This window comes from Pyrus communis, chromosome 10 (assembly GCF_963583255.1).
Source record: "Pyrus communis chromosome 10, drPyrComm1.1, whole genome shotgun sequence".
Taxonomy (NCBI): Eukaryota; Viridiplantae; Streptophyta; class Magnoliopsida; order Rosales; family Rosaceae; genus Pyrus; species Pyrus communis.
The window spans coordinates 15,844,258-15,868,019 of NC_084812.1; the positions used below are offsets into that span (position 1 = coordinate 15,844,258).

At 39.9% G+C, this 23,762-nt stretch overlaps 2 protein-coding genes across 2 annotated transcripts; one reads left to right on the top strand and one right to left on the bottom strand.

Moving 5' to 3' along the window:
• Positions 1-406: 406 nt before the first annotated feature.
• On the top strand, positions 407-1,984 carry LOC137748780 (stemmadenine O-acetyltransferase-like). Its single transcript, XM_068488960.1, has one exon. The coding sequence runs from the start codon at positions 505-507 to the stop codon at positions 1,804-1,806; it is 1,302 nt and encodes a 433-aa protein (XP_068345061.1). The 5' UTR covers positions 407-504; the 3' UTR covers positions 1,807-1,984.
• Positions 1,985-11,343: 9,359 nt separating this feature from the next.
• Positions 11,344-11,790, bottom strand: LOC137747923 (uncharacterized mitochondrial protein AtMg00810-like). The gene is made up of 2 exons (XM_068488047.1): positions 11,448-11,790; positions 11,344-11,360 (listed from the first exon to the last, which is right to left on the bottom strand). Exons 1-2 carry the CDS (start codon positions 11,788-11,790, stop codon positions 11,344-11,346), a joined length of 360 nt encoding a protein of 119 aa, XP_068344148.1.
• Between the last annotated feature and the right edge of the window lie 11,972 nt (positions 11,791-23,762).

Here is a 23,762-nt window from a genome sequence, read left to right on the forward strand (position 1 = left end):
TTTCTTTTTGTGGTCTTATGCCAAACATGGTCAAAAGTCAGAAGTCCATTTTTTTAGTTTGTATTTACTCGTGCATATATTCATTTAATCAACTCTATATATCGGCGTCTAGAAGACTTTGAAATCTCCGTAGAAATAAAATTCTCTGCCTACTAATAAAGTATTTTGAGCTGTCATGCATGAAGTAGAGAGCTTAACACTATCACTATCACCTTATCCACTGGCTCCAACTTGATTAAACTTCTGATTTCTTGCGCCAAAAGCATTACAGCGTTAACTGCATTTAGCTTGAGGAAAAGTAAACGGGTCCATGCGCATGCAACGCGTTAATAACAAAGCAAGAGGGCCTGCTGGTTTGGTACCACTCGAGCCGACGAGCACTATAAATTTGACACTCCCTAACCAAATAATCCACAACACCATCTGCTGCAGTAGCTGCATACAACTCTTTCACATATCAAAGCAAATTACATTCCCATTGCTCATCAATATTACTGTTAAAAGATGAAGATAGAAGTAATTGAGAAAGCTTGCATTAAGCCTTCTATGCCAACCCCACCCCACCTTCGTAAACACGAGTTTTCTTTTCTCGACCAAATCGCAACTCCCATTTTCATGCCTATGATCATTTTCTACAATAATGATCATGGCAATGACGCCATAACGTACTCAGACAGGGTAAAACAATCCTTATCCAAGACCCTGACACAATATTATCCGCTAGCCGGACGTGTCATTGAAAATGCCTACGTCGATTGCAATGACCAAGGTGCCCCTTACGTCCAAGCCCGAGTTAGGTCCCCACTTTCTGATGTCATATCCCAACCCGAACCAAACCAGCTCAACCAACTACTCCCATGCGAACTAGACAATGTCGGTGACTTGGTTCTTGCTGTCCAAGTCAACATGTTCGATTGTGGTGGCATGGCTATTGGAGTTTGCATTTCTCACAAAGTTGCCGATGCATTGTCACTCATCATGTTCCTCAACAGTTGGGCCTCGATATCTCGTGGAGATTGCAACATTAAAAATAGTACAGTCAATCCTCCAATTTTTGATTTGGCCACGCACTTTCCACCTAGAAGCATATCAGGGTTCAAACCAAGCACTGGGATCACTAGAGAAAAAATTGTTACAAAAAGGTTTGTTTTCAGTGCTTCCACGGTTGCTTCTCTTAGGTCAAAATATACAGATAATAAAAACCGTGAGAGAAAGCCAACTCGGATTGAGGCCTTGTCAGCATTTATATGGGCCCGGGTTATTGCCTCCACTCAAGGAAAGCCGAACCCTAACACTCTTTACAAAGTGCTTCACGCCGTTAACTTACGGACGAGAATGGATCCACCACTGCCCGAATACCATTTCGGGAACGTGAGCCGGTTTGCGATGTCATCGCCGTCGTTTGATGAGGGAGAAGATATGTGTTGCGGGATGGTGGGCCAGATGAGGGAAGCAATAAAGACAATCGACGGTGATTACATAGCCAAAATCAAAGACGGCAACGCGCACTTGAAGTTTTTGAAGCAGCGAGCGGAGGAGTTTATGAAGGGTGAAGTGGCGTCGTTTAGCTTTACCAGCTTGTGCAGGTTCCCACTTTATGAAACGGATTTCGGGTGGAGCAAGCCTGTGTGGGTCGCGTCGGCCAGCCTTACATTTAAGAACCTGGTTGTTTTCATGGATGCTGGCCCTGGGTCGAGTGGTGGGATTGAAGTGTGGGTGAATTTGAAGGAGGAAGACATGGCTAAGTTCCAAGATGATGAGCAACTGCTGGCATGTACTTATCCAGCCCAAGAGGCTAAGGTTTAGTACCTGCCCGGATATATTGGATTATGTTGCTAAATTTTTTGTATTTTAGTTTCTTACTAATTCGTTTTGTATAATACCAAACATTTGGATTGAATAAGTTGTTCATCAAGAACAAAGTCTGTTTGCAGAAAAATAATTAAGGGTTGAATTATTTACTTTGTCCTTATTTACAGTCTAATACTTATCTTACGGCATTCCCCTAAGCGTTTCAAGGCAATTAGCCTATTGCTCTGCGAAAGGTGATATGTAGGTACATCTTATTTTTGTTGTGTGGAAAAGATGCTTCATTCAAAAGGAAACGCCACGCTAATTAAGAATTTAGGATATTGGAATGATGCTTTCATTCAACGTTTAAAGACACGTGGGTGGAGAAAGTATTGCATGATATTGGGATACCCCAATATGAGGTGCAGCTTTTTTCTTTGCTGAACAACACACAAACCACAAAAATCCAACACAACTACAAGGAGGGATGACTGCGTTGGCTCACCCCTAATTCGAATGATAGAAAAGAAGGGCATTGTAACTGCTGGGGCACTAAAAGATCGGACTCCTACCATAATTTTTTATTTTTTATTTTTTAACAAACGATAATATCTATTCAGGAAGGAAGTGAGCTTAGTCTCACAATGAGCTAGCAATAATGTGGTTCAAATTCGCCTTTGATGAGAATTGAAGAGGAATACCACTAGACTGTAGTACTAAGATCTCTTACTTACAATTGAAGAGGAAGACCACTAGACCGTAGTACTAAGTGGCTCTGTTTGGGCCAAAAATAACACTTTGGGCCAAGCCTGGGGTTGCTCTCGGTCTAATGAGTATCGAGAATATTCTTTGTGATATGCCCGACCCTGATATTCCTCGAACACTAGGGTAGGCACGCGCTGGCCAACACCCGAAAGTGACAAAGCCATATTAGGATGCATGAGAAATAATAAATAAGAATATAGTTATGAATTTAAATACAATGATTAAGAAAAAAGAGGAATGTGTTTAGAGCATACAGCTAATTCGAGACATTAGAAAGGAAATAATATAAAATTAAATGAAAAAGGAAATGGATCATACACCGAGAGGACTCGAAGATGTCGATGCGGAAGTGCCTTGACGCCGGGATCGTACGTCTCGATTCTAAATCCTAAGGGGGTGCAAAACAAACATGAACGGACCAAATTGATATATATATATATATATATATAATACCGAAACAGTTATCAACATACTAACCTGCAAAGTTTAATGAAAACTAATAGCGTAATAGGTGATAGATTTTCGAAAAACCCTAGCATGCCATAAAACCTTTCATAAAACATATCTTGTATATAATGTGCTAACTAGTGGTATCCTAGTTAGTCGTGGTGTTCAATAATTATATCTCTCGGCCCGCAGCCAACTACCATGTCTCTGCGCCCGAAGCCAGAAATTATTTCTCCCGGCCCAAAGCCAACTTCCTGTCTCTTGGCCTGAAGCCATAGATTATTTCTCCCAGCCTGAAGCTAACTCCTATCTTCGGCTATAGGAAAAACAGTGACCACTAGATACGCACAAAAACATTGAATATACACTTTCCAAACATAGGTACATATATCTAAAAAACATCTTCATAGCATATAGTCATCCATCATATATATTATAAAGAAGTTTGTAAAAACATGTTCTTAAGTACTATGTAGTCATCCATCAGATATACTACAAAGAACATCAGTTCGATAAAATATAGTATTCCAAAATATTCTCAGTAAGCATAATATCTCATAAAACGTAGTCATTAAAGCATGCTTTTCATGTATGCATTTCTACTATTAAAATATGCATTTTAGAAGGGGTCCACTCATAGTTACTTCGCTGTTGAAGAGCCAAGTAAACTAGCGAAGCGGGACTCGCCACCATATATGCACCTAAGCACATAAAAGGTCCACTTAACAAAAATATACTCAAATAATCAAATTTGGGAAAACGGATTCAGGACCTCGAAATTAGCCTAGGAGGGGCCTCGATCAAAACCTGAAAAAGTCAACAAAAAGTCAACATTGATCGTTGACAAGTCAAAGTCAATGGATCGGTCAAAGTGAACGGGTCGGGTTAACCGGGTCGAGTTAACTGGTTCAGTGGGTTGGATCCAGGTTGGGCTTAGGTCCAAAAGGTTTGGGTTTTGGGGTTAACAGGCCTAAGGCCTGAGTTTTATACGGCCCAAAGGCTTAATTTCAAAAGGGTTTTGGGTTGGGTCTTAAATGGAATTGGGTTTAAGGTTTTGGGCTTAAGGCCCGGCCCAAAGATTTGGGCCAAGGGCCCGTGTCAACTCGGCCCGAAGGCCTGATAGGGGTTTGGGTTTAAAAGTGTTAAGCTAAAAATGGCCTGAATGCCTAGTTCTGGTTGGGTTTTCAAGCTTAGCCTATTTCTCGTAGGGGAAGAAGGCTGGAGCTTCCTACCTTCAGTCGACAGCAAACAAAAAACCTAAGATACTAATTAGCTACCAAATTGAAGAATGAAACAGCGGGAAGTGATTGGTACCTGAGATATGTCGTGAAGTGGCTGGAAAATGACTCGAATTCTGCTGGAAACTGGGAATTCTTCCTAAGCCAATTCTATGTCCTAAAGCAGTCCAAAATACATAAACAAGCTCAAGAAATGAACCATGAAGACAAAGGTACAAGTTTTAGGGTATTCTCGAGGCATACCTAAGTCGGAAGGACGAGGAACTCACTGAAAAAACTATTTAGGTGGTCTCGGTCCTTGTACTCACAGAGGGAGAAGAGGAACGAGGGAAGCCCGATGGTGGTATGGTCACCAGAGAGTGACCCACGGTGGTGGTAAAAGTGGTGTGGGTGATGTTGATGTGTGGTTATGAAGGAGGGAAGGAGAGAGTTGCAAAGAGAGTTTCGGGGAGAAGGAGAAAGTAAGGGTTGAGGGAGATAGGTCTGAGAGTGAGAGAGGGGGGAAAAGTGAGTTACCACGTGGTAGGCAGGGAGCTGGAGACCGAGGAACACAAAACTCAGGGGTGGGCCCCTTGGGCACACCATTTAATACCAAAAACAATATTTTAAACAAATATCCCACAACCCAAATGGAAATACAAAAATACCCCTTTCGTTCCGTAAATTCTGGGACGAGTTGTTACAATCTACCCCAGTTAAGAAAACTTCGTCCCGAATTTTGAAATAACTTGCTATACTGAAATACTCAAAAATAGGAAAAAGAAAAATATTTATGTAAAGAAGAATCAAGTCAGAGTGGTTACACAAAAGGGAAAATGCCGCCCTGTCGCAATTAAGTTACAATGATTCCATCTTTCATGCCTCCAGGCTCATACCTTATTCCCTCACCAATGTAAAAGTAGAAAATGTATACTTTACAAAGATATAAAGTCGAAAACATAAAACTATGTAAGGTCGAAAGTATGTACATAGAATATGATAACGTCAAAATAGATAAGTAATAACATATAGGTCGAAAACTTCGTACTAAACTCAACAGTGAAAGTGGAAATGACTCAACCAAACATTTGTAACGTTTGAAAACAAATATATAACTATAATAAGGTAATTTAAAATACTTGTACTGAAAACTAGAACCAAAAATGAAAGTGGGTCTCACCCAAGCATTCGAAATGCCACGTACTTTGAGAACATATGTGTCCTTGGGTCGAGCCCCAACAAAAGCAAATCCGTAACAACTGCCGTAAACGGGTCCTACTGCCCACTTGCTTAACAAACCTAACGAATAACTTATCGATACAACAATCGCCCGCCCATGATATCAACCACACATTGTTGTTTCGATAAATAAGTAGCTTATTAATTACTCAGCCTACGCGCCACGTAGGCTAAGTAGCTTTTAGGGTCAACATGCTCCCAACATTATTTTTTAGATACCTATACTATTGGTAAATCTCCAGTCGTCGGCAACCGATTGTGCTCTAATGTCTGACCGGGCGAAGGTATACTACAGATATTGTTCAAGTCTAACCTTCATACCTTGTCTCCCTCTGAAGAGGAGAATTGGGCATCGGATCATCAAAGTAATTTTCCGGCTCCATAAGGGTCACATCCATAGTCACACAAAGTTGTTTAGTAGGAGAGTGATAAGGAATTGGATCTCTCCGAGGCAAAGTCTTGGGATCCTCCTAACCCAATAACACGGGCCGTTGGATTTTAATCTAACCGCTACAAACAGGATGCTCATCTAAAAGTTATAATAATTGCAACTGTGTTAGTGAGTCAGGAGGATCCAATTCCAGATGATAACATCGATATTTTCTTTATGAGCACCATACCCCAAAAAAATATTACAAAGAGTATTCTCTCTAGATCGTAAAATCGTTTAGATCATATTTTATCAAAAGCATGATGGGTGATAAAAAATTATTAAACCATAGAAGGATTCTCAAATTCCTTTAATTAAATATGATATCGGTATCATCTATTTAAACGCTGATAATGTAATGTTATAGTTAATAACATATCATGACCTTTCTTTTTACAGTTTTATTTTATGTTCAAAGAAATTACAAAAAGGAACAATAGGATTTGTATCATCATATAACACCGTAAAGTCACCTAGGCATTTAAAACAAAACTAAATATAAAAATTAGGGGAGTGCTAGCAATCTTTACACTAACTTTTGTATTTGAACATTTTTACTTCTTCAAATGACACGTGTTATTTAAAAAAAATAATAATAAATAGAAAAAGATATTTTTTTTCTTTTCGTTTTTCATCATTAATTGCTAACAAAAAACATTAAAGGCCTTCGTTTTTTGTGTAAAAATGACAGGTGTCATTCAAAGAAGTAAGAAATTCCAAATGCAAATGTTGCTAGCATTTCTCTAAAAGTTATAGTTATTCTTCCATTTGCAGGACAGAGCTTCAAACTATACAAAAGGGGGGAGATTCTGTAGAAAACTATCTACTAAGGTTAAAAAAATATTAAGGACAAATTGACAGCAGCAGGGGAAGTAGTTTCAGACCATGGTTTGGTTATTGCTACTCTGTCTGGATTGCCAAAGGAGTTTTCAATAATTAAAACAGTAGTTCTGGCAAGAGAAACCCCAATCTCTTTGAAAGAAAATAGGGCACAGCTTCTTGGTGCAGTTGTCTGCCTGGTACGTTGGTCATCATCTGCCTCTACTTCTACACCTCAATGTGCATTACCACCCCTAAGTGTTTCCTAATTCAATGCCTTATACAATGCCACAAGCATTTACCATGCCATTTCCTGCAAAAAAATCTTTTGGGTTAAACATGGCTGCAGGTTCGCGACCATTTAATCCACCTCCAAATCAACCTTATTTGGGTTATCAAGAAAGAAAACCTCTGTATTAAATGATTGAACCATACAATCTAATTACAATGGTAATGGCATTTAGTACTACAATCTAGTGGTATTCATCTTCGCTTAGAAGTGAGAGGTCTGAGGTTCGAATCTTGTGGATGACGAATTCAATACCAAATTAGGCTACCCATTGTGTGGCTTGGCCGAAATCCCCCTCCTCTTAGTGTAAAAATATTGATGTACCAAAAAAAGTACAATAGTAATGAGCTATATATACTTCACCATAAAACCAATTACAATACAAAGAATAGTGCAAGGTCCCTTCTTTTCTTGATATGGGATTCATACTCTCAACACGCCTCCTCATATGTGAAATTTTTTTCAAGCCTAGCATGTGGACATTACAAATTAGGTAATGTGGAGGATGTGTGGCCATTAAGCTTTACACATGAGATAACCTGCTTTAATACCATGAAGGAAGTTGAGGCTCCACCATAAAACTCGTTGGCAATATGGGGAATAGCTCAATTATTTATAAAGTTGGGCAACTGTCCATGGCCTAAAAAATTCAGAGGCACCATAATTATTAGGGTGATATGTTCATATATGTTTTCATAAGAGTATAAATTTATAAAATTTGCTTAAATGATCAAAAAGTTTAACAAGAAATGACAGCCTCTGAGATTTTCTTAACAGCCTTGAGATTTTTACGAATGCTCTATTTGGTTACTAAATTGAGTTTGAAGACTTTAATTACATTCGTAATAATTTATTGAGTTTGAAATACTTTTCTAAATATAATTTTCTCGAAGTTTTAGTTGTGAAATCAAATAATCTTCCTTATATGAAGTTAGAGATTTTTTGGAGGGTTGCCCTGAGCCTCAAAAACCTTAGGGGCATGAGAATGTGCAGATAAAAGAGTCCCACATTGGTGAAAGAAGAAACCTTGCAAGAGCTTGTAAGAGGTTGGACTACTCCTCATATTGCCAATTGCTTTTATGATAGAACCTAACTTTCCTCATGGTATCAGAGCAGGTTAGCCTACGTGTCCACGTCACCCACTTCGTGTTGTCCACATGTTTGGCTTGAAAATTCGTGACACGTGAGAGCGCGTATGAGAATATTAGGTAAAAAAGTCTCACATTGGTGAAATGAGAAATCTTGCAAGGGCTTATAAGAGGTTGAGCTACTCTCCATTTTGCCAACTAGTTTTACGGTTGAAACCTCAACTTTCTTTAAGTCCAGCCCTAAACACATACAATGTCTGTTCTTTTCCCGACGTGAAATTCTTACTCCCAACACTCAATACTCACTTTCCAACAGTCTTAACAAGCGTGTATATTCTTACATGATGGTGATCGGCACAAATCACAACCCAATGCATAGCTAACACCTGTCATTAAGAGTGTCACAGGAGCATACATATTGGCTTCTCAAATTACACATCGAATTTGCTGCACCTGGAAGTATTATAACCACTTAATTATGGTAAAAGATAAGTTGATTTTCACAACTTTGCAGAGTCTAAAAGAGGAGATCACGAACCTCCCCAGCCACTTTTGTTGCCAATTTTTGTGCTTTTCCCCACATTGGCCGGTGATTCTAAGACCCATTTATGACAGTGATCAATAAAGTCCACTATAAGTGACAAACAATGCATTACTGCGTGAAGGAAGTGAAAAAAAAAAAAGGGGTAAAGTACAAAAAACTACCTCAACTATTGGGGTCACGACAGTTTCATACCTCATCTTTTAAAATTGACAATGACATACCGCATCTTACGAAATTGTGACAATGTCATACCTCCATCAATTTTTCTGTTAGTTTTTCTGTTAAATGCTGACGTGGCAAGAGATGGGGACCACTTTCTATTAAAAAAATTAATAAAATATTATTAAAAACTAAAAAAAATATTTAATATTTTTTAAATATTAAAATAACAAATAAAAGTAAAATTGAAAAAAAAAGGGTAAAGTACAAAAAACTACCTTAATTATTGGGGTCACGACAGTTTCATACCTCATTTTTAAAATTGACAATGTCATACCGCATCTTACAAATTTGTGACAATGTCATACCTCCGTCAATTTTTCTGTTAGTTTTTTTGTTAAGTGTTCACGTGGCTTGATTCGGGACATACTTTCTATTAAAACATTATTAAAAACTAAAAATCAATTATTTAATATTTTTTAAATATTAAAATAATAATAAAAAACAGAGAAAAAAAAAAAACCATCAGTTCGTCCCTCCCCTCCCCCTCCCCCCTCCTCTCTCTTCTCCCCATCTTCATTTTCTTCCCCCCACCTGCAAACCCAAAAAAATAAAAAAAATTTTGAAAACCCAACAACCCCCCCTGCGGAAGAACAAGAAGGAGAAGGAGGAGGAGGAGGAGGAGGAGGAAGAAGAAGAAGAAGAGGAAAAAAAGGAGGAAGGAAAAAAACAAAAAAAATTCCCCCTTGTTGGCGCGGAAGAAGAAGAAGGGAGAAGGAGAAGGAGGAAGAAGAAGAAGAGGAAGAAAAGGAGGAGGAAGAAGAAGAAGAGGAAGAAAAAATTAAAAAAAAAAAATTTGAAAACCCATCAACACCCCCCTGCAGAAGAAGAAGAAGGAGAAGGAGAAGGAGAAGGAGGAAGAAGAAGAAGAAGAGGAAAAAAAAAATTGAAAACCCATCAAACCCCAAATCCACCACTTTCATCCATTCTCCACATCCTCTTCCGCATCCATCCTCCACCTTCTCTGCTCACCCATCTTCCCGCCGACGGGATCTGGGTTTTTTTTTTTTTTTTTTTTTTTTTTTTTTTTTTTTCTAGGTTGCAGGAGGGAGAAGAGTGTGGGTGTGGGTGTGGGGGGAAGACAAATTGGATTTTTTTTTTTTTTTTTCTGTTGGGATTTGCAGGTCGGCGAAGAAGATGAAGATGGGGAGAGGAGAGAGGAGGGAGGAGGGGGAGGGGGAGGGGAGGGACGAAATGAGGGTTTTTTTTTTCTGCTTTTTATTATTATTTTAATATTTAAAAAATATTAAATAATTATTTTTTAGTTTTTAATAATTTTTTAATAGAAAGTAGGTCCCGAATCAAGCCACGTTAGCACTTAACAGAAAAATTGACGAAGGTATGACATTGTCACAAATTCGTAAGATGCGGTATGACATTGTCAATTTTAAAAGATGAGGTATGAAACTGTCGTGACCCCAATAGTTGAGGTAGTTTTTTGTACTTTACCCTTTTTTTTTTTTAATTTTACTTTTATTTATTATTTTAATATTTAAAAAATATTAAATTTTTTTTTTTGTTTTTTAATAATTTTTTAATAGAAAGTAGTCACCGTCTCTTGCCACGTCAGCATTTAACAGAAAATCTAACAGAAAAATTAACGGAGGTATGACATTGTCACAAATTCGTAAGATGCGGTATGACATTGTCAATTTTAAAAGATGAGATATGAAACTGTCGTGACCCAAATAGTTAAGGTAGTTTTTTGTACTTTACCCAATTTTCTAGCATATTATTACACACACACACACACACACTTGTTATAATAGCTAGACAATTCTAGCTTGTTCCCACCGACACACTTATGCTAGAAGATTCTAGCATATGAATGTTTTCTCCTTTGTTTCTTCATCATGGGCCAGTCTTTATTATTTGGGTTGGTGTTGTACTTTTAACACTCCTTCTCAACACCAACTCATTTTTTCCTCTATGCCGAGTTGACAACGAAACTTTTCAAACTTGCCGGTACTCAAACCTTTAATGAACAAGTCCACAACTTGTTCATCTGTGTTGATTTGTCTCATCTCAATCTCTTCTTGCAAGACCTTCTCTTTAATGAAATGATAGTGTACCTCCACATGTTTAATTCTTGCATGAAAGACTGGATTTTCCGCCAAGCGAATTGCCGATTGGTTATCACAGTACAATGGTACTGGATAATCTACTGGTTGATGTAGATCACTCATCAACTGTACCAACCATGCATTATCTTGAGCTGTCATTGCTGCTGCTCTATACTCTGCTTCTATGGTTGACAAAGACACCGTTGGTTATCTCTTGCTGCACCACGAAACTACTCTAGAACCAATTCTGAAGACATACCCAGTGGTCGATCTCCTGGTGTCGTGATCTCCTGCAAAATCTGCGTCACAATAGGCAACCAACTTACCATCTTCTCTTTTCTTGTACAAAAGACCATAGTCAATTGTGCTCTTTACATATCTCAATATTCGTCGAACCGCTTCTAGATGAGGCTTCTTTGGATTTTGCATGTATCAACTCATCACACCAACTGCATTAGAAATGTCAGGTCGCAGAGTCAGATAGATCAGACTACCTACCAATTTTCAATACATTGTTGCATCTTCCAAGTTTTTACCTTCATGTGCACACATCTTGGCATTAGGTTCCATCGGTGTTAAGATTGGCTTGCATTCAAGCATCCCAAACTTCTGCAACAAGTCTTTTGCATACTTTTGTTGACACAACAATATTCCTTCTTGTGTGCGATCAACCTCTAATCCAAGAAAGTGCTTGAGTTGTCTAAGCTCTTTCATCTTGAACCGAACTGACAAATTTTCCTTTGTTCGACAAATTTCAACCTCATCATCGCCAGTGATGATTAGGTCATCCACGTACACTAGCACGATAGCTAACTTTCCTCCATTAGCTTTAACAAATAAGCTGGAATCTGCATGCGCCACTGAGTAACCACTTTGCATTAGAAATTCTGCAATCTTACCATACCACGCCCTTGGTGCTTATTTCAGACCGTAGAGTGCTTTCCTCAACTTGCACACGTACTCGGAATGAACTTTACTTTCAAAGCCCATTGGTTGCATCATGTAGATCTCTCGATCTAACTCTCTATGCAAGAAAGCATTCTTCACATCCATCTGGTATAGATTCCAATTTTTGTTAGCTGGAAGTGTAAGTAGGACTCATACGGTCGTAAGCTTTGCTACTGGACTAAACGTTTCATCATAGTCTAGTCCATACTGCTTAGAGAAACCTCGAGCCACCAACCGAGCCTTGTACCTTTCAACTGAACCATCAGGATGACGCTTTATCTTGTACACCCATTTGCAGGATATGGGTTTCATATCCCTTGGCTTTGGCACCAAATCCCAAGTCTGATTCTGCTTAAGTGCAGTGATTTCTTCTTCCATAGCTCTTACCCATTCAGAACTCTGTGATGCTTCTTCAAACGCCTCAGGTTCTTTTGATGCTCCATCAGTTATGACAGAATTGGCATATTTAGGATTTGGCTTTCGTACTCTTGTTGACCTTCTTAGTTGTGATTGTGGAGTTGATACTTCCACTCCACTAGGTCTAACTTCTTGTGGTTGTTGGTACACACCTGTTTGCCAATGACTCTTAGGTACTTCTTGCTCGACATCGTCTCCAGCAAGCAAATCTTCAGGCTCATCTGAACTTGATTGGATTTAGGCAGCTTGGTTTCCCAGTTTCCCTTGCAACGTATCTTCAAACTCTTTTGGGTCGAGCAACGCCTCATTTTCTGAGCGCCAACAAGATGATGCTTCTGCATCCCATTCTTCCTCCACAGCTAGAAACGCAATGACATCCTAATCATCTTCAATTTTCTTCTCTGAGTTGGTGACGTTACTTTCTGCAGGCCTTTTGAACCAGCAATCCTTTGCCATGTGGCCATTCTTTCCACAATTGTAACACTTGCCCTCAAATATTTTATTATTCTGGGACTGACCACGGTTGCCGTGATACTTCGGAGCTCTCCCTGGCCGAGAACTCCCTCCTCCTTGATGACCTTTTTCCTTGTCACCATTTCTTTTAGATCCACCACCAGCACGCTGCTTAAAGCTGCCTTTACTTTTGGTGTAGAGCGCTTCCTTTTCACCTCTTAACGAGACCCCTTCCATTTGCTTTGCCAAAGCTTCTTGATCGGCAAGCAAATTCTCGAACTCAACAAGTGATGGTTGGGTCGGCCATCCTTGTACAGCGGCAACGAAGCCTCGATGTTCGGGTCTCAATCCATGGATAATTATTTTTTTTATCCTGGATTCTACAATGGCAACACTAGGATCTAATTCAGAAATTTCATAGCAAATAAACTTTACCTTGTGGAAATACTGCGCAATCGTCATGTCCCTTTGGGCCACTGATAACAACTCGTTCTCGAGAAGTTGCAGTCTTGTATCGTTCCTTTTTGAAAAGAGTGTGGCGAAGGTGTCCCATGCTTCTTTTGGTGTCTTGGCCTTCCGTATGTGCTCCAACATGTCATCTTCAACAGTGGTTTTTAAGGCAAACATGGCCTTACCTGCCTTGATCTTCCACTTCCTCAAAGCACCGCTGGTGTCTTCTTCTGGTTGCGTAACTTCATTACCGCCAACGACATCCCAAAGATCTTGGCCTTGTAGGTAAGACTCCATACACGTCGTCCACGTGTTGTAATTTTTGTTGTTCAACTTCTTGATTGCTCCAACAACTTGAAGATCTCCCATCGTGTCGGCAGAGCTTCAATAAGCCAAACAAGATTAACGAATAATCTTGCGAAGTACTAAACTTCTCACGATTCTCAAAAGCTTTAATAGAGACGGTCCCTAATCGTACCGCTCTGATACCAATTGTTGGGGAAAAACTTAGAGTACTTAACTCTAGCATAAGTGTTGGAGAGACAATACGAGTAAACTAATTACTTGTATTACACAAACAAAATACTACAACACTCTCAAAGGACACTCTTAGAAGCAATGACACTCACTTACTTTTTAGAGACAAACTCTAGACCACTCATTCTCTTTCAAGACTACTCTTTCTTCTCACTCTCACTTGGTTGCTTGCTTGCTTGATTACAAGCCTCCAATCCATTTTTTATTCACGTTCTCGTCTTCAATAGAGACAATCGTTGTACTTGGTGTATATAGCTTTCTAATACCCAATATCAACAAATCATCTCCATCACGGACAACCAGAGAACTGGGCAGCCAATTGCTTCTCAAATCAATGTTGCCGGCAGTTCGTCGATTTTGTCTAAACTCTTAGAGACTTTACTACCTTGTAGCATTGGCCACTTAACAATCTTTCTCCAAAAACAAACCCTCGTGTAACCTTATTACTATTTCTTCCAATTTGTGGCATCTGACGTTTAGGTCATATTTCTCGAAGCCGGTTAGAATTTTTATCAAAAACCGTCTTAAAATTTCCCTATTCTCCTGATAAAGCTTGCAATATTTGTCCTATGGCCAAACAAACACGTCTTCTATTTGGAACAAGTTCAATTTCTATGTCTAATCATTTCTCTCTCATACACTGCAACATTTGGGGTCCTCACAAAACCATTTCACTCATCGGTGCGCACTATTTTTTAATCGTTGTTGATGGCTACTCCAAATATACATGGGTATATCTCATGCGCCATAAATCTGAAACATAAGGAATCCTTAAGTCCTTTGCATTTGTTCAAACCCAATTTCATTCCAAAATACAACAAATACAAGATGATGGTGTTATTCATCAACATACATGTGTCTACATACCTCAGCAAAATGGTGTTGTTGAATGTAAACTTATGCATCTCTTTGAGACTGCTAGGGCATTAATCTTCCAAGCCAAACTACACACCTCAACAAAGTGTACTCACCGCTGCCTATATTATTAATCACCTACCAACCAAAATCCTTGCCACGAAAACACCTTTTGAGAAACTATACAACAAGCATCGTACTTATAATCATATGTGTGTTTTTGGGTGCCTCATTTATGCCACTTCCATTCACCCCACTTCTAAAATTTCCCTTCATGCCACGAAAGGCATTTTTTCTCAATTATCCCATTGGGCAAAAAGCTTATCATTTATATGATTTGGACACCCACAAAATTTTCACTAACCGTGATGTCGTCTTTTTTTAAGAAATTTTCCCCTTTCAATCCAAAGATAATACCCCATCAGCCCACATAAAAGATGCCATACTAGGCCAACTAACCACACATGTGCTTCCAACTCCCCATGTGCCAAATTTGTCTTTTCCTGATGCACTTCCTTCTTCTCTTCAGCCAGACCAACCTTATTACCCTATTGCCAAATTCGTCTTTTTCTTGATGCATTTCATCATCAAACTTTAGCGTCACCCTCATTTCCCACACAAAATGTTGACAATTCTTCATCTACCCCCGTCAACTCACCACCATCACCAATCGTAAAACCACCCACTCCTTTCGCACCACCAATTGTGACACCACCTGCTCCTATTGAAACACTAATTGCCACGCTACCGATCCCCCTTCAACAACCAGTGGCCGCGCCACTTAGTCACCTCGAACCTCCACTACATGATCATTCTGTTCGGCCTAGATCTGTCCCTCGCATAGCTCCCCAGAGTTCTTGTATGTTGGGCATGGTTTACTGCTTGGTGTGCTATAATATGAGTTTGCTGTTAGTTTGAATGGTGCTTTTGTGGGGTTTTTGTCAATCAAAACTAACATGGATCTGAGCGTGCCACTGTTATCTTTGTATAACAGACTGTTCTTTTTTTTAGTTATGAACTGGGTTGATTACTTGCGCCACAAGTTACCTAGACTTCTTGATCTTACTGAATTGTCATAAATGGGTTAAGTCTGTATAAAGTTCTTTTCCTGCCTTGTAAACAATAACTTTTACTCAAAATATTGTATGTCTAAAATGAAGGGGGTTCAGGGCCCTTCCAACCATTCCTTTGCTTACTGTTAACACTTAAAGATGTACAGTGAATTAGTTTGGCCAGATTGATCACAGATAAGACTTTAAACTACAGACAATTGAAAGTGATTTAAAGACACAATGGAATATGCATTAAACAACATATCTACTTTATGTAAGTACAAACAAAAGAGACTCGAGTAAGATATTAACCTTCTCAGGCAAGGTTCAACTTCTTGTAACCATATTTCTTTGTGTTTACAAAGGTTTGTAAACTCTGGAAAATGAAATGTAAATAAGGTTTCCTAAAGGGATTCGATACTATAACACTGGGGGAAGGTGGCAGAGCTTCTAAATTTGACAAAAGATGGTTTTCTATATGGGGAATCTTTGACTAAAAGGGCAGAGTCTGGACAAATGCAGCTTTCTGGTTTCTTGCTCGCTTGATAGCAAAGTTTAGATGTCTTTTGATTGATTGGTTGAGTGTCCTTGTCTTTGGTGTCCCTTGCTGCTTTTCTAGACGTTTTAGCTTGACTACCTAAGCTCTAATGTTTGCTGATAGCCTTTGGAGGATGGTGAGTCACCATTAATTTACTATTCATGCCCTTGAAAAGTGTTTTTTTACTGGAGGTGAGCTTCCCTTTGTTGCTCATCATTTCTCACATAGGCTTAATGCCTATTCCTCAGCATAAATGGTTTTTAATTCATCTCGAGCTGCTAGCTTGTCCGAGCCCAGTTTCTCCCATGCTTTTTGTATTCTTAGGCTTTCATTCTCACTAAACCCAATGTTAAATATTAACCCAAATAGGTGCCCCCTTTAATCATTGTCAAGTCTGCTAATTAAGACATTGGTAATGTTTAAAATAAATTGCATGCTTTAACTGGGTACTCGCGCCACTTAATTAGCCATTTCGAATAAACCTTTGTACTAACCCACAATTTCCAAAGTTTAACTACCTGTCCGTTAAATAACTTCCACTTCACTTTTCTTGGTAATCTTCTTCAACCAACTCGACTTTCTAAGCTCTTTAATTTCTCGAATTCTCAGCCCTTTTTTGCCTTAATCTTCAGTCACTTTTCCACTATCTTCCCTCGAATTCAAACATGGCTTCCAAATTGCGCCCTGCATGCGAGTCTGGAAAAGGAATTGTCAATCTACGCCGTCGACTCAATGGCCTTCATCGCCTTCTAGTTGGCCTCAATCTGTCTATCTTCTTCGAGGAGGAAGGTGTACACTCACTAGGCCCTGCTTAGACTACCCGAGTCCTTATTATGGTGGAAAACAATATGCTCACTACCAATTGGTTCACTCCTAACCCCTACTTCACCGAGGCTCGTATTTCTGCTTCTAAGTGGTCCAACTTCATAAGGGGTTTTCCCTTAATAAAGGATGAAGCATGGTTTTAGTGGGTGGATGATTTGGAGCCTATCTGAGAGTAGAAGTGGATGGCGAATGGCATCTATAAGCTTATCATGATGTCAAAGACCACTATCCCCATTAAGCACGAGCTTCTCTAAACATCTCTTCTTTTCTGGAACAACGGGCCGAACACTTTCGACTTCAGAGTGGGTTTCATGACTTCCACCATTCTGGATATGGTTCAGGTTTTTGGTCTAAGGCCATTGGGTAGGTGTGTGGACATCACACATGATGGACCATCCTCTTCTTGCCCGACTACTGAAAGCTCAGAGGCTTCTAAGTTAACCACCAATTTGGAGTATCACTCCACCACCTTCAAGAGCTATAGAACCTCATTCGCAGGCTTCATCCCATTCACTAAGAAGATGTTCAATCCACCTTCCCCCATTTCTGACCTAGCTTAGGAACACATGTACCTTCTCCTTTATTAGTTAAATAAGCATGTGTTCCCCAATAAATCCAAAAGAGTAAAGTTAGAGTGGATCTCTATGGTGGAGGCGCTGCACTCCTTTAATGATGTTACCACCAAGCCTTTTATTCTAGTGCATCTCTACCATCTCATTTATAAGATGACAAGGGGCCAACCCTTCGAGACATCAATAGATCTACCTGGATGGTGCAGCTCTGGCTCTAGTGGTACTTTCATGAGTTTCGAGCTGCTAACTTAGAGTTCCTAGAAAGAGTAGTTTCAGCCTGAATTCTGGCAAAGGCTCCGACCACCAATCACTATACTCTCGCTTGCCTCTACTTCTTCAGAATTGACCAAACTCAGACTGATTTGGACTGGGATGCCTTTGTGCTCAAGAGGTACCCTTGGTTCTCATACTAACTCTTCCAAAACTCTTTTGGGGAGGATACCAATAGGTTTTGCAAGGAGAATTTCATCAGCTGTATTCAGCAAAGGGATTTGGCTTGGGGAATCTAAAGCGACCAAACGGACTATGAGTGCAGGTTGGAAATCTACCACCCAAATTTCTGTGGTAGGCAACAAGCGGGTGATCCTAGTTCCCTTCTTCGACTCAATCCATTGTGAGACTTCTTACCACCTCCACTCTCCTTTTGAATTTACATTTCGGGCAAGCAGGCGTAGCTTGGAAATGATGAGCAAGACAGCTCATAAGCTCGTGGCCCTTAATTTCGGGCAAGTAGTCCAAAAAATATGATGAAGACCTCAAGAAAGCTTATGACAGGCTCTTCGGAAGACAGGTCTTCTTTAACTCTCTTTTCAAGAAAGAAGAGTTTGAAATCTAGATGGAGGCCATCAACTGGAAAAATCAACTTCTGCTCAAAACTAACCTATATTGCTGCCTCCCTCTTCTACTTTATATTTTCATAGTTGTGGTTGCTAACTCTGTTTTCCTAACCTTGCAGCCCAAGGTAACATTGATGAAGTGGATGTCGGGTAAGAAGAAGAGGTTGTTGATGCCTTGGTTCTTCAAGAGGCTGCTGCAGAAGCAACCATGCATAAGTGGGTTCTAGTCATGCTTCTAAGGATGCTGGGGACATCTCTGAGATGTTCAGTGATTCAAAGGAAGAAGCTGGGATCGAAGTAGAGACTAGTGCTCCTCGTCGGGCAAAGCCCTCTGTTGTGGAATCATCAAAGTCTAAGCCCGAGGAGAGGCCCCAAATTTGACTTAACCTTCCTGCTTCAAGAGCCACCCCTACTAAGTAGAAAACAAAGTCTCAGACCTCCCAAGCCTCCAAACCTTCCTCTGCCCTTCCAACTGAAGTAGGCAAGAAGAGACAGAAGTCTACTCATAAGTGATCCAAACTTGGGTTTTCTTTACTTAGTTTAATTCTCTTAAGTTTTTAGCTAATCCTTTCTTTTCTTGTAATCAGGGCCTTCCATCAACAAGAAACCTGACCCCATTCCCCAAGAGTCACAAGCAGGCAAGGAAGTGCAGCAAAGTGACAAACAGGTCCTTGCCACGAATTTGGAGGAGTTGAAGGTATCCTGCATAACCTTTAAGTGCTTAGTTAATTCTAAAATTTACCCTTCTTACACTTAGCTAATTCTCGTTGTTTTTCAAAACAGGCTACCAAAGCAAAATAGACTTAAAAATCGAGCCTTCTTCACCTTCAACCCAATCTGTGCATCTTTCTCCTCCTCGAGCTAAGCCCTTAGAGGTAAAATTCTCATTCCTAAAGCTTATCAAATTTGTAATTCTGAATTTTAAATGCTAATTTTACTTCTATTATTTTCCAGACAAAAAGAGGCCATTCAGCATCTTAGGTCGAGCAAGAACCAGCTATTCCTTCTTCCTCTTTTTCCTCCAGCAATGATGGTGACTCCTATTTCCTAGTTCAATCTAACAATTAGGGAGCTGCTCCACTTTGTAGAAGATGACAGTGCTTCTGTAAGTCTTTTTTTCTTAAACCCTTTTTCTAGCTTTTCTTAATGCTTCTTTATTTTGAACTTACACTTTTCATGTTGCCTTTGCCAATCTTCTCCCATGCCTAAGACTACTACTCAACCACCATTAGCCATTGGGGAGCCTATAGTCCCTAAGATACCAGTTGTTTCAGAGGTGACCAGTCCTAAGGTTCCTCAAGCTCCTCCTCAGGCAAGCCAAAATACCATTTCCAAGGCAACTGCAGCAACACAACCTTATCCCAAAACTCAGGGCTTTTTTCAAGTATAAGCATGCTTTCACTCTTGTCATCTTATTAATTCAAGTCTAGATCACCCTCATTAATTTGTCTTCTTTTTGTTTTAATAGGTCTCTGATGAGGGCTCAGGCAAGTTTCCTTAGCCCGCAGTGAATAGGAGAGTTCTTCCTCGGCCTCCACAAGCTTCTGGAGTCACAAGGATCTTCATCCCTTAGCTTAGAAATGTTGTTGCTATTGCTGAGTCTTCTTCTTCCATTTCTGCTGAGGCTACCATTGCTGTTGCTATCTCTGGTTGTGCTGGTGTGATGCCTCCCCCTCTAGCCTTTATTCCTGCCACAGCCTCCTTGCCTAAACTAGTCAAAGAGTTTAGGCAAATTAGGACGAAGCTGAGATCTCTGAGACGCCCTTGTGAGCCTCAGCAACTTCAAGACCAACGCCAGATCTTTAACGAATGGATGCAGATAAACCTTACGGCTTCTTTCAGCCTCAAAGCTTTGCAAGATGCTGAGAAGGCTCTCACCGATTAGTACCACTTTGAAGGTCTTTAGTCTCACTCTCTTGTTGTAGGCTTGAGCAACAGCTTATCTCTCTTCATGGATTTTGTTTAAAGTTTCAATTCGGGCAACATCTAAATCCTCAATGCCTTGACACATGGCCTAAGGTATCGTTTGGTATGCAGACGGGATGGGACGGAACGGAATGGGACGGGACAGGACGGAACGGAACAGAGCGGGAGCAAAGATGCCCTTGGATGGAAACAAGGAGGAAGAAGAAGGAGACAGAGAGGTTATAATTTTGTGTTCCACGGATGTGGAATGAGTTGTTCCAGGGGGTGAGGTGGAACGAAAATTCACCCAAAACTCGTCCTGTGGAACAGCTTGTTCCACCCGTTTTAGGCGCACCAAACGTAGGACGAAACGCCTTGTCCCACGTACCAAACGGTACCTAAAGGAATTCATCACTATGTAAGCCAAACTAGTTCTGAAGCCTTACAGAACTCACGTTGATCTCCATAAAGAGCAATGACTCTTGCCCGAATGTCAATGCATAAGGAGTTGTCCCAATCCCTGCACTTTGTGAGGTTTTGTAAGCCCAAATAGTATTTCCTAACTTCTCATGCCACTTTTCTGGGCTATCTGCCATCATCATTTTGATGATATTCACCAATATCTTGTTGTTGCCTTCTACTTGACCATTAGATTAGGGATAATAAGGGTTAAACTGGATCATCTTTATCTTGAACTTAGTTCGTCCACTTCTTTTAAGATAAATGATGGTCATCTGTCTGTAACAATTATTTCAGGCACCCTATATTTGTGCAGGATTTTGGTTTCAATGAACTTCTTCACAATAACTGAATTAATATTCCTCATAACTAAACCCTCAACCCACTTAGTAAAGTAATATGTTGCCACAATTATGAAAGTGTGTCGTTTGCCAGAAGCTGGGTATATTTTCCCAAAAAAGTCCATTGTCCACCCTCTGAAGAGCCATGGCTTTACTATTAGATTCAAGGGTACTGATGGTGTGTGCTGGAAAGGTTCATGCCTTTGACACTCTTCACACCCTCTAGCATAAGCTTTACAATCTTTTTCTATATCAGGCTAGAAATAGCCATATCTTTTCAACAACTATCTCATCTTTGTCCCTGCTTGGTGTGCTCTACAATTGCTTTCATGCACCTGAGCCATCACCCTCATTGATTCTTCAAAACCCAAGCATTTCAACAAAAGTCCATCTAGAGTCTTCTTCAACAAAGTTTTGTCCTACATAACAAACTTAGTTACCTATCATCTGATCTTTTTACTTGTGGAAAGAGAAAGGTCTTTTAAGTATTGAATGATAGATATTCTCTAGTCCTTCATCTTAGGTTCTTTAGTTATTACATCCAAGCTAAATCCCCTCTTAAAGATAAATGGGAGATTTCTCCCTTGTATTTCACCTTCATTTCAAGCCCTCCTTCTTGAACATGTACTCCAGAAGCCCTCTATGCCATTTCATTGGTAATCAAATTTGCTTTTTCAGGGATATGGTTGATTGTTACTTCATTACCCTAATACTCTAATAATTAAGTAGCTACTAGGTAATACCCTGCCATTTTGATATGTCTGAACTTGTACTCTCCATTTAACTGATTAACCACCAGCTCAAAATCACCATATACTTTTACTTCAGTTGCCCCTAACTCTATTAGAATCTCCAAGCTAATAATCAATGCCTCATACCCTGCCCTGTTGTTGGTAGTATCCTTGTAATCCAGGAGAAATGAGTAGCAATGCTGGATTCCCTCTGGATCAATGATGACAATTCTAGCATCTGCAGTATTTTGTGTGCAAGATCCATTGAAATATAACCTCCAAGGAGTAATCCATAAGCTGGTTACTCTTTTTACTTCTTGCTGGATCCATTCCTCATTACCCGAAAGAGCCTTACTAGGTGAGATCCAAGGGTTAGCTACTTCCAGAGTTCCAGGGATGTTAACAAGCTCTTCCTTGGATTCTTGGTGCTCAGCTAAGAAACCTGTGATTGCTTCTCCCTTTACTGCCTTTTGAGGTACATACTATAAACTGAACTCTGATAGTGCTAAGGTCTATTTCCCAATTATTCAAGTTAGCATTGGTTTAGACAGCATGTACTTGATCACATCAATTTTGACAATTATATGGATATGGTAAGGCAACATGTAATGCCTCAATTTGCAGGCAGTGAAGTACAAAACTAAGCATAGCTTCTTAGCTGGGGTATATCTTGTTTTTACCTTAGCAAGGACCCTACTGAGGTAATATATTGCATGTTCCTTTCCCTCTTGATTATTCTAAGCCAATAAACTCTTTATCGATTTCTCGGATGCTGAGATGTACAGCTTTAAAAGCTTCCCCCTCTAAGGAGGCATGAGCACTAGTGGAAAGGCTAGACAAGTTTTTACTTTGTCAAAAGTTTTTTGGTGTTGAAGGCCCCGCTCAAACTTGTCTTGATTCTTTAACCTCAACAAAGGAATCAATGGTTGGATCTTGACTATAAGATTAGCAATGAATCTCCTCAAAAGGTTAATCTTCCCTAACAGCCTCTGTAATTGCACTTTATTGGTGAGGGAAGGTGATTCCATTATAGCCTGAGCTTTATTCTTGTCTATCTCCACACCTCTCTGATGGACCATGAACCCCAGAAAATTGTCTGATCTTACCCTAAAGGCACACTTTCTAGGATTCAACTTCAACTTGTGGGTTCTTATTCTCAATAAGGTTTGTCTAAGGTCTTCCAAGTGTTGATCTTCAATTCCGAAATTCACCATGATGTCATTAATGTATACCTCAATGTCATGTATACATTCTGCCATGTGAATGGCTGCTTTCACTTCTTCTCCCAAAATTTCCTTCCCTTGGTCAACTTCGGTCCCTGAAGTTCCTTCTCCTCACTCTACCATTTCTTTGGCTGAGCTTTCCTTGATCTCTCTCCGTTCTCTCCCATAATTCAGCAGTCTCTTGATTAAGGACCTGACTACTATTACTTGGTCCTTTCTTTTCTGGTCTGTCACCATTAAGGTTGGCTGGCAGGGACAATGTGAAGCATGTCCTATTCCCCTAAGCGAAAGTAAGTTCTTGTTCTAAGAGCTTTAAGGTCGTCACCTTGGTAAGGCGGCCGTTCTGATCAGCACCTAAACATTGCAAGATCCAAATTGGCTTTAGCAACATTAGCCGTGGGGAGAAATAGTCGTGACTCAACCTCCACTATATCCCAAAATCCTTGCTCCTTAATGGTGGTCTCATGATAAACAGTAACTTGTTGGTGAAAGGTAGATGACACCGATATACTCTGGTGGATCCAATCTCTTCCCAACAACGCCCAATAAGTAGAGTTGTTGTCCACTACAAATAATGCCAACATAATCTTCTTGGATCCCAAGTCTACATCTAAAGGTAGTATCCCATGAGTTTTGGTGATGGCTCCAGAAAAGCTAGACACTGTGAGATCAGTAGGTATAAGGTTTTCTTCATCTCTGCAAAGCCTCT

Excerpts from the sequence above, each read along its gene's own strand:
- LOC137748780 (XM_068488960.1), top strand. The coding sequence starts at position 505 with ATGAAGATAGAAGTAATTGAGAAAGCTTGCATTAAGCCTTCTATGCCA.
- LOC137747923 (XM_068488047.1), bottom strand. The coding sequence starts at position 11,790 with ATGCAAAGTGGTTACTCAGTGGCGCATGCAGATTCCAGCTTATTTGTT.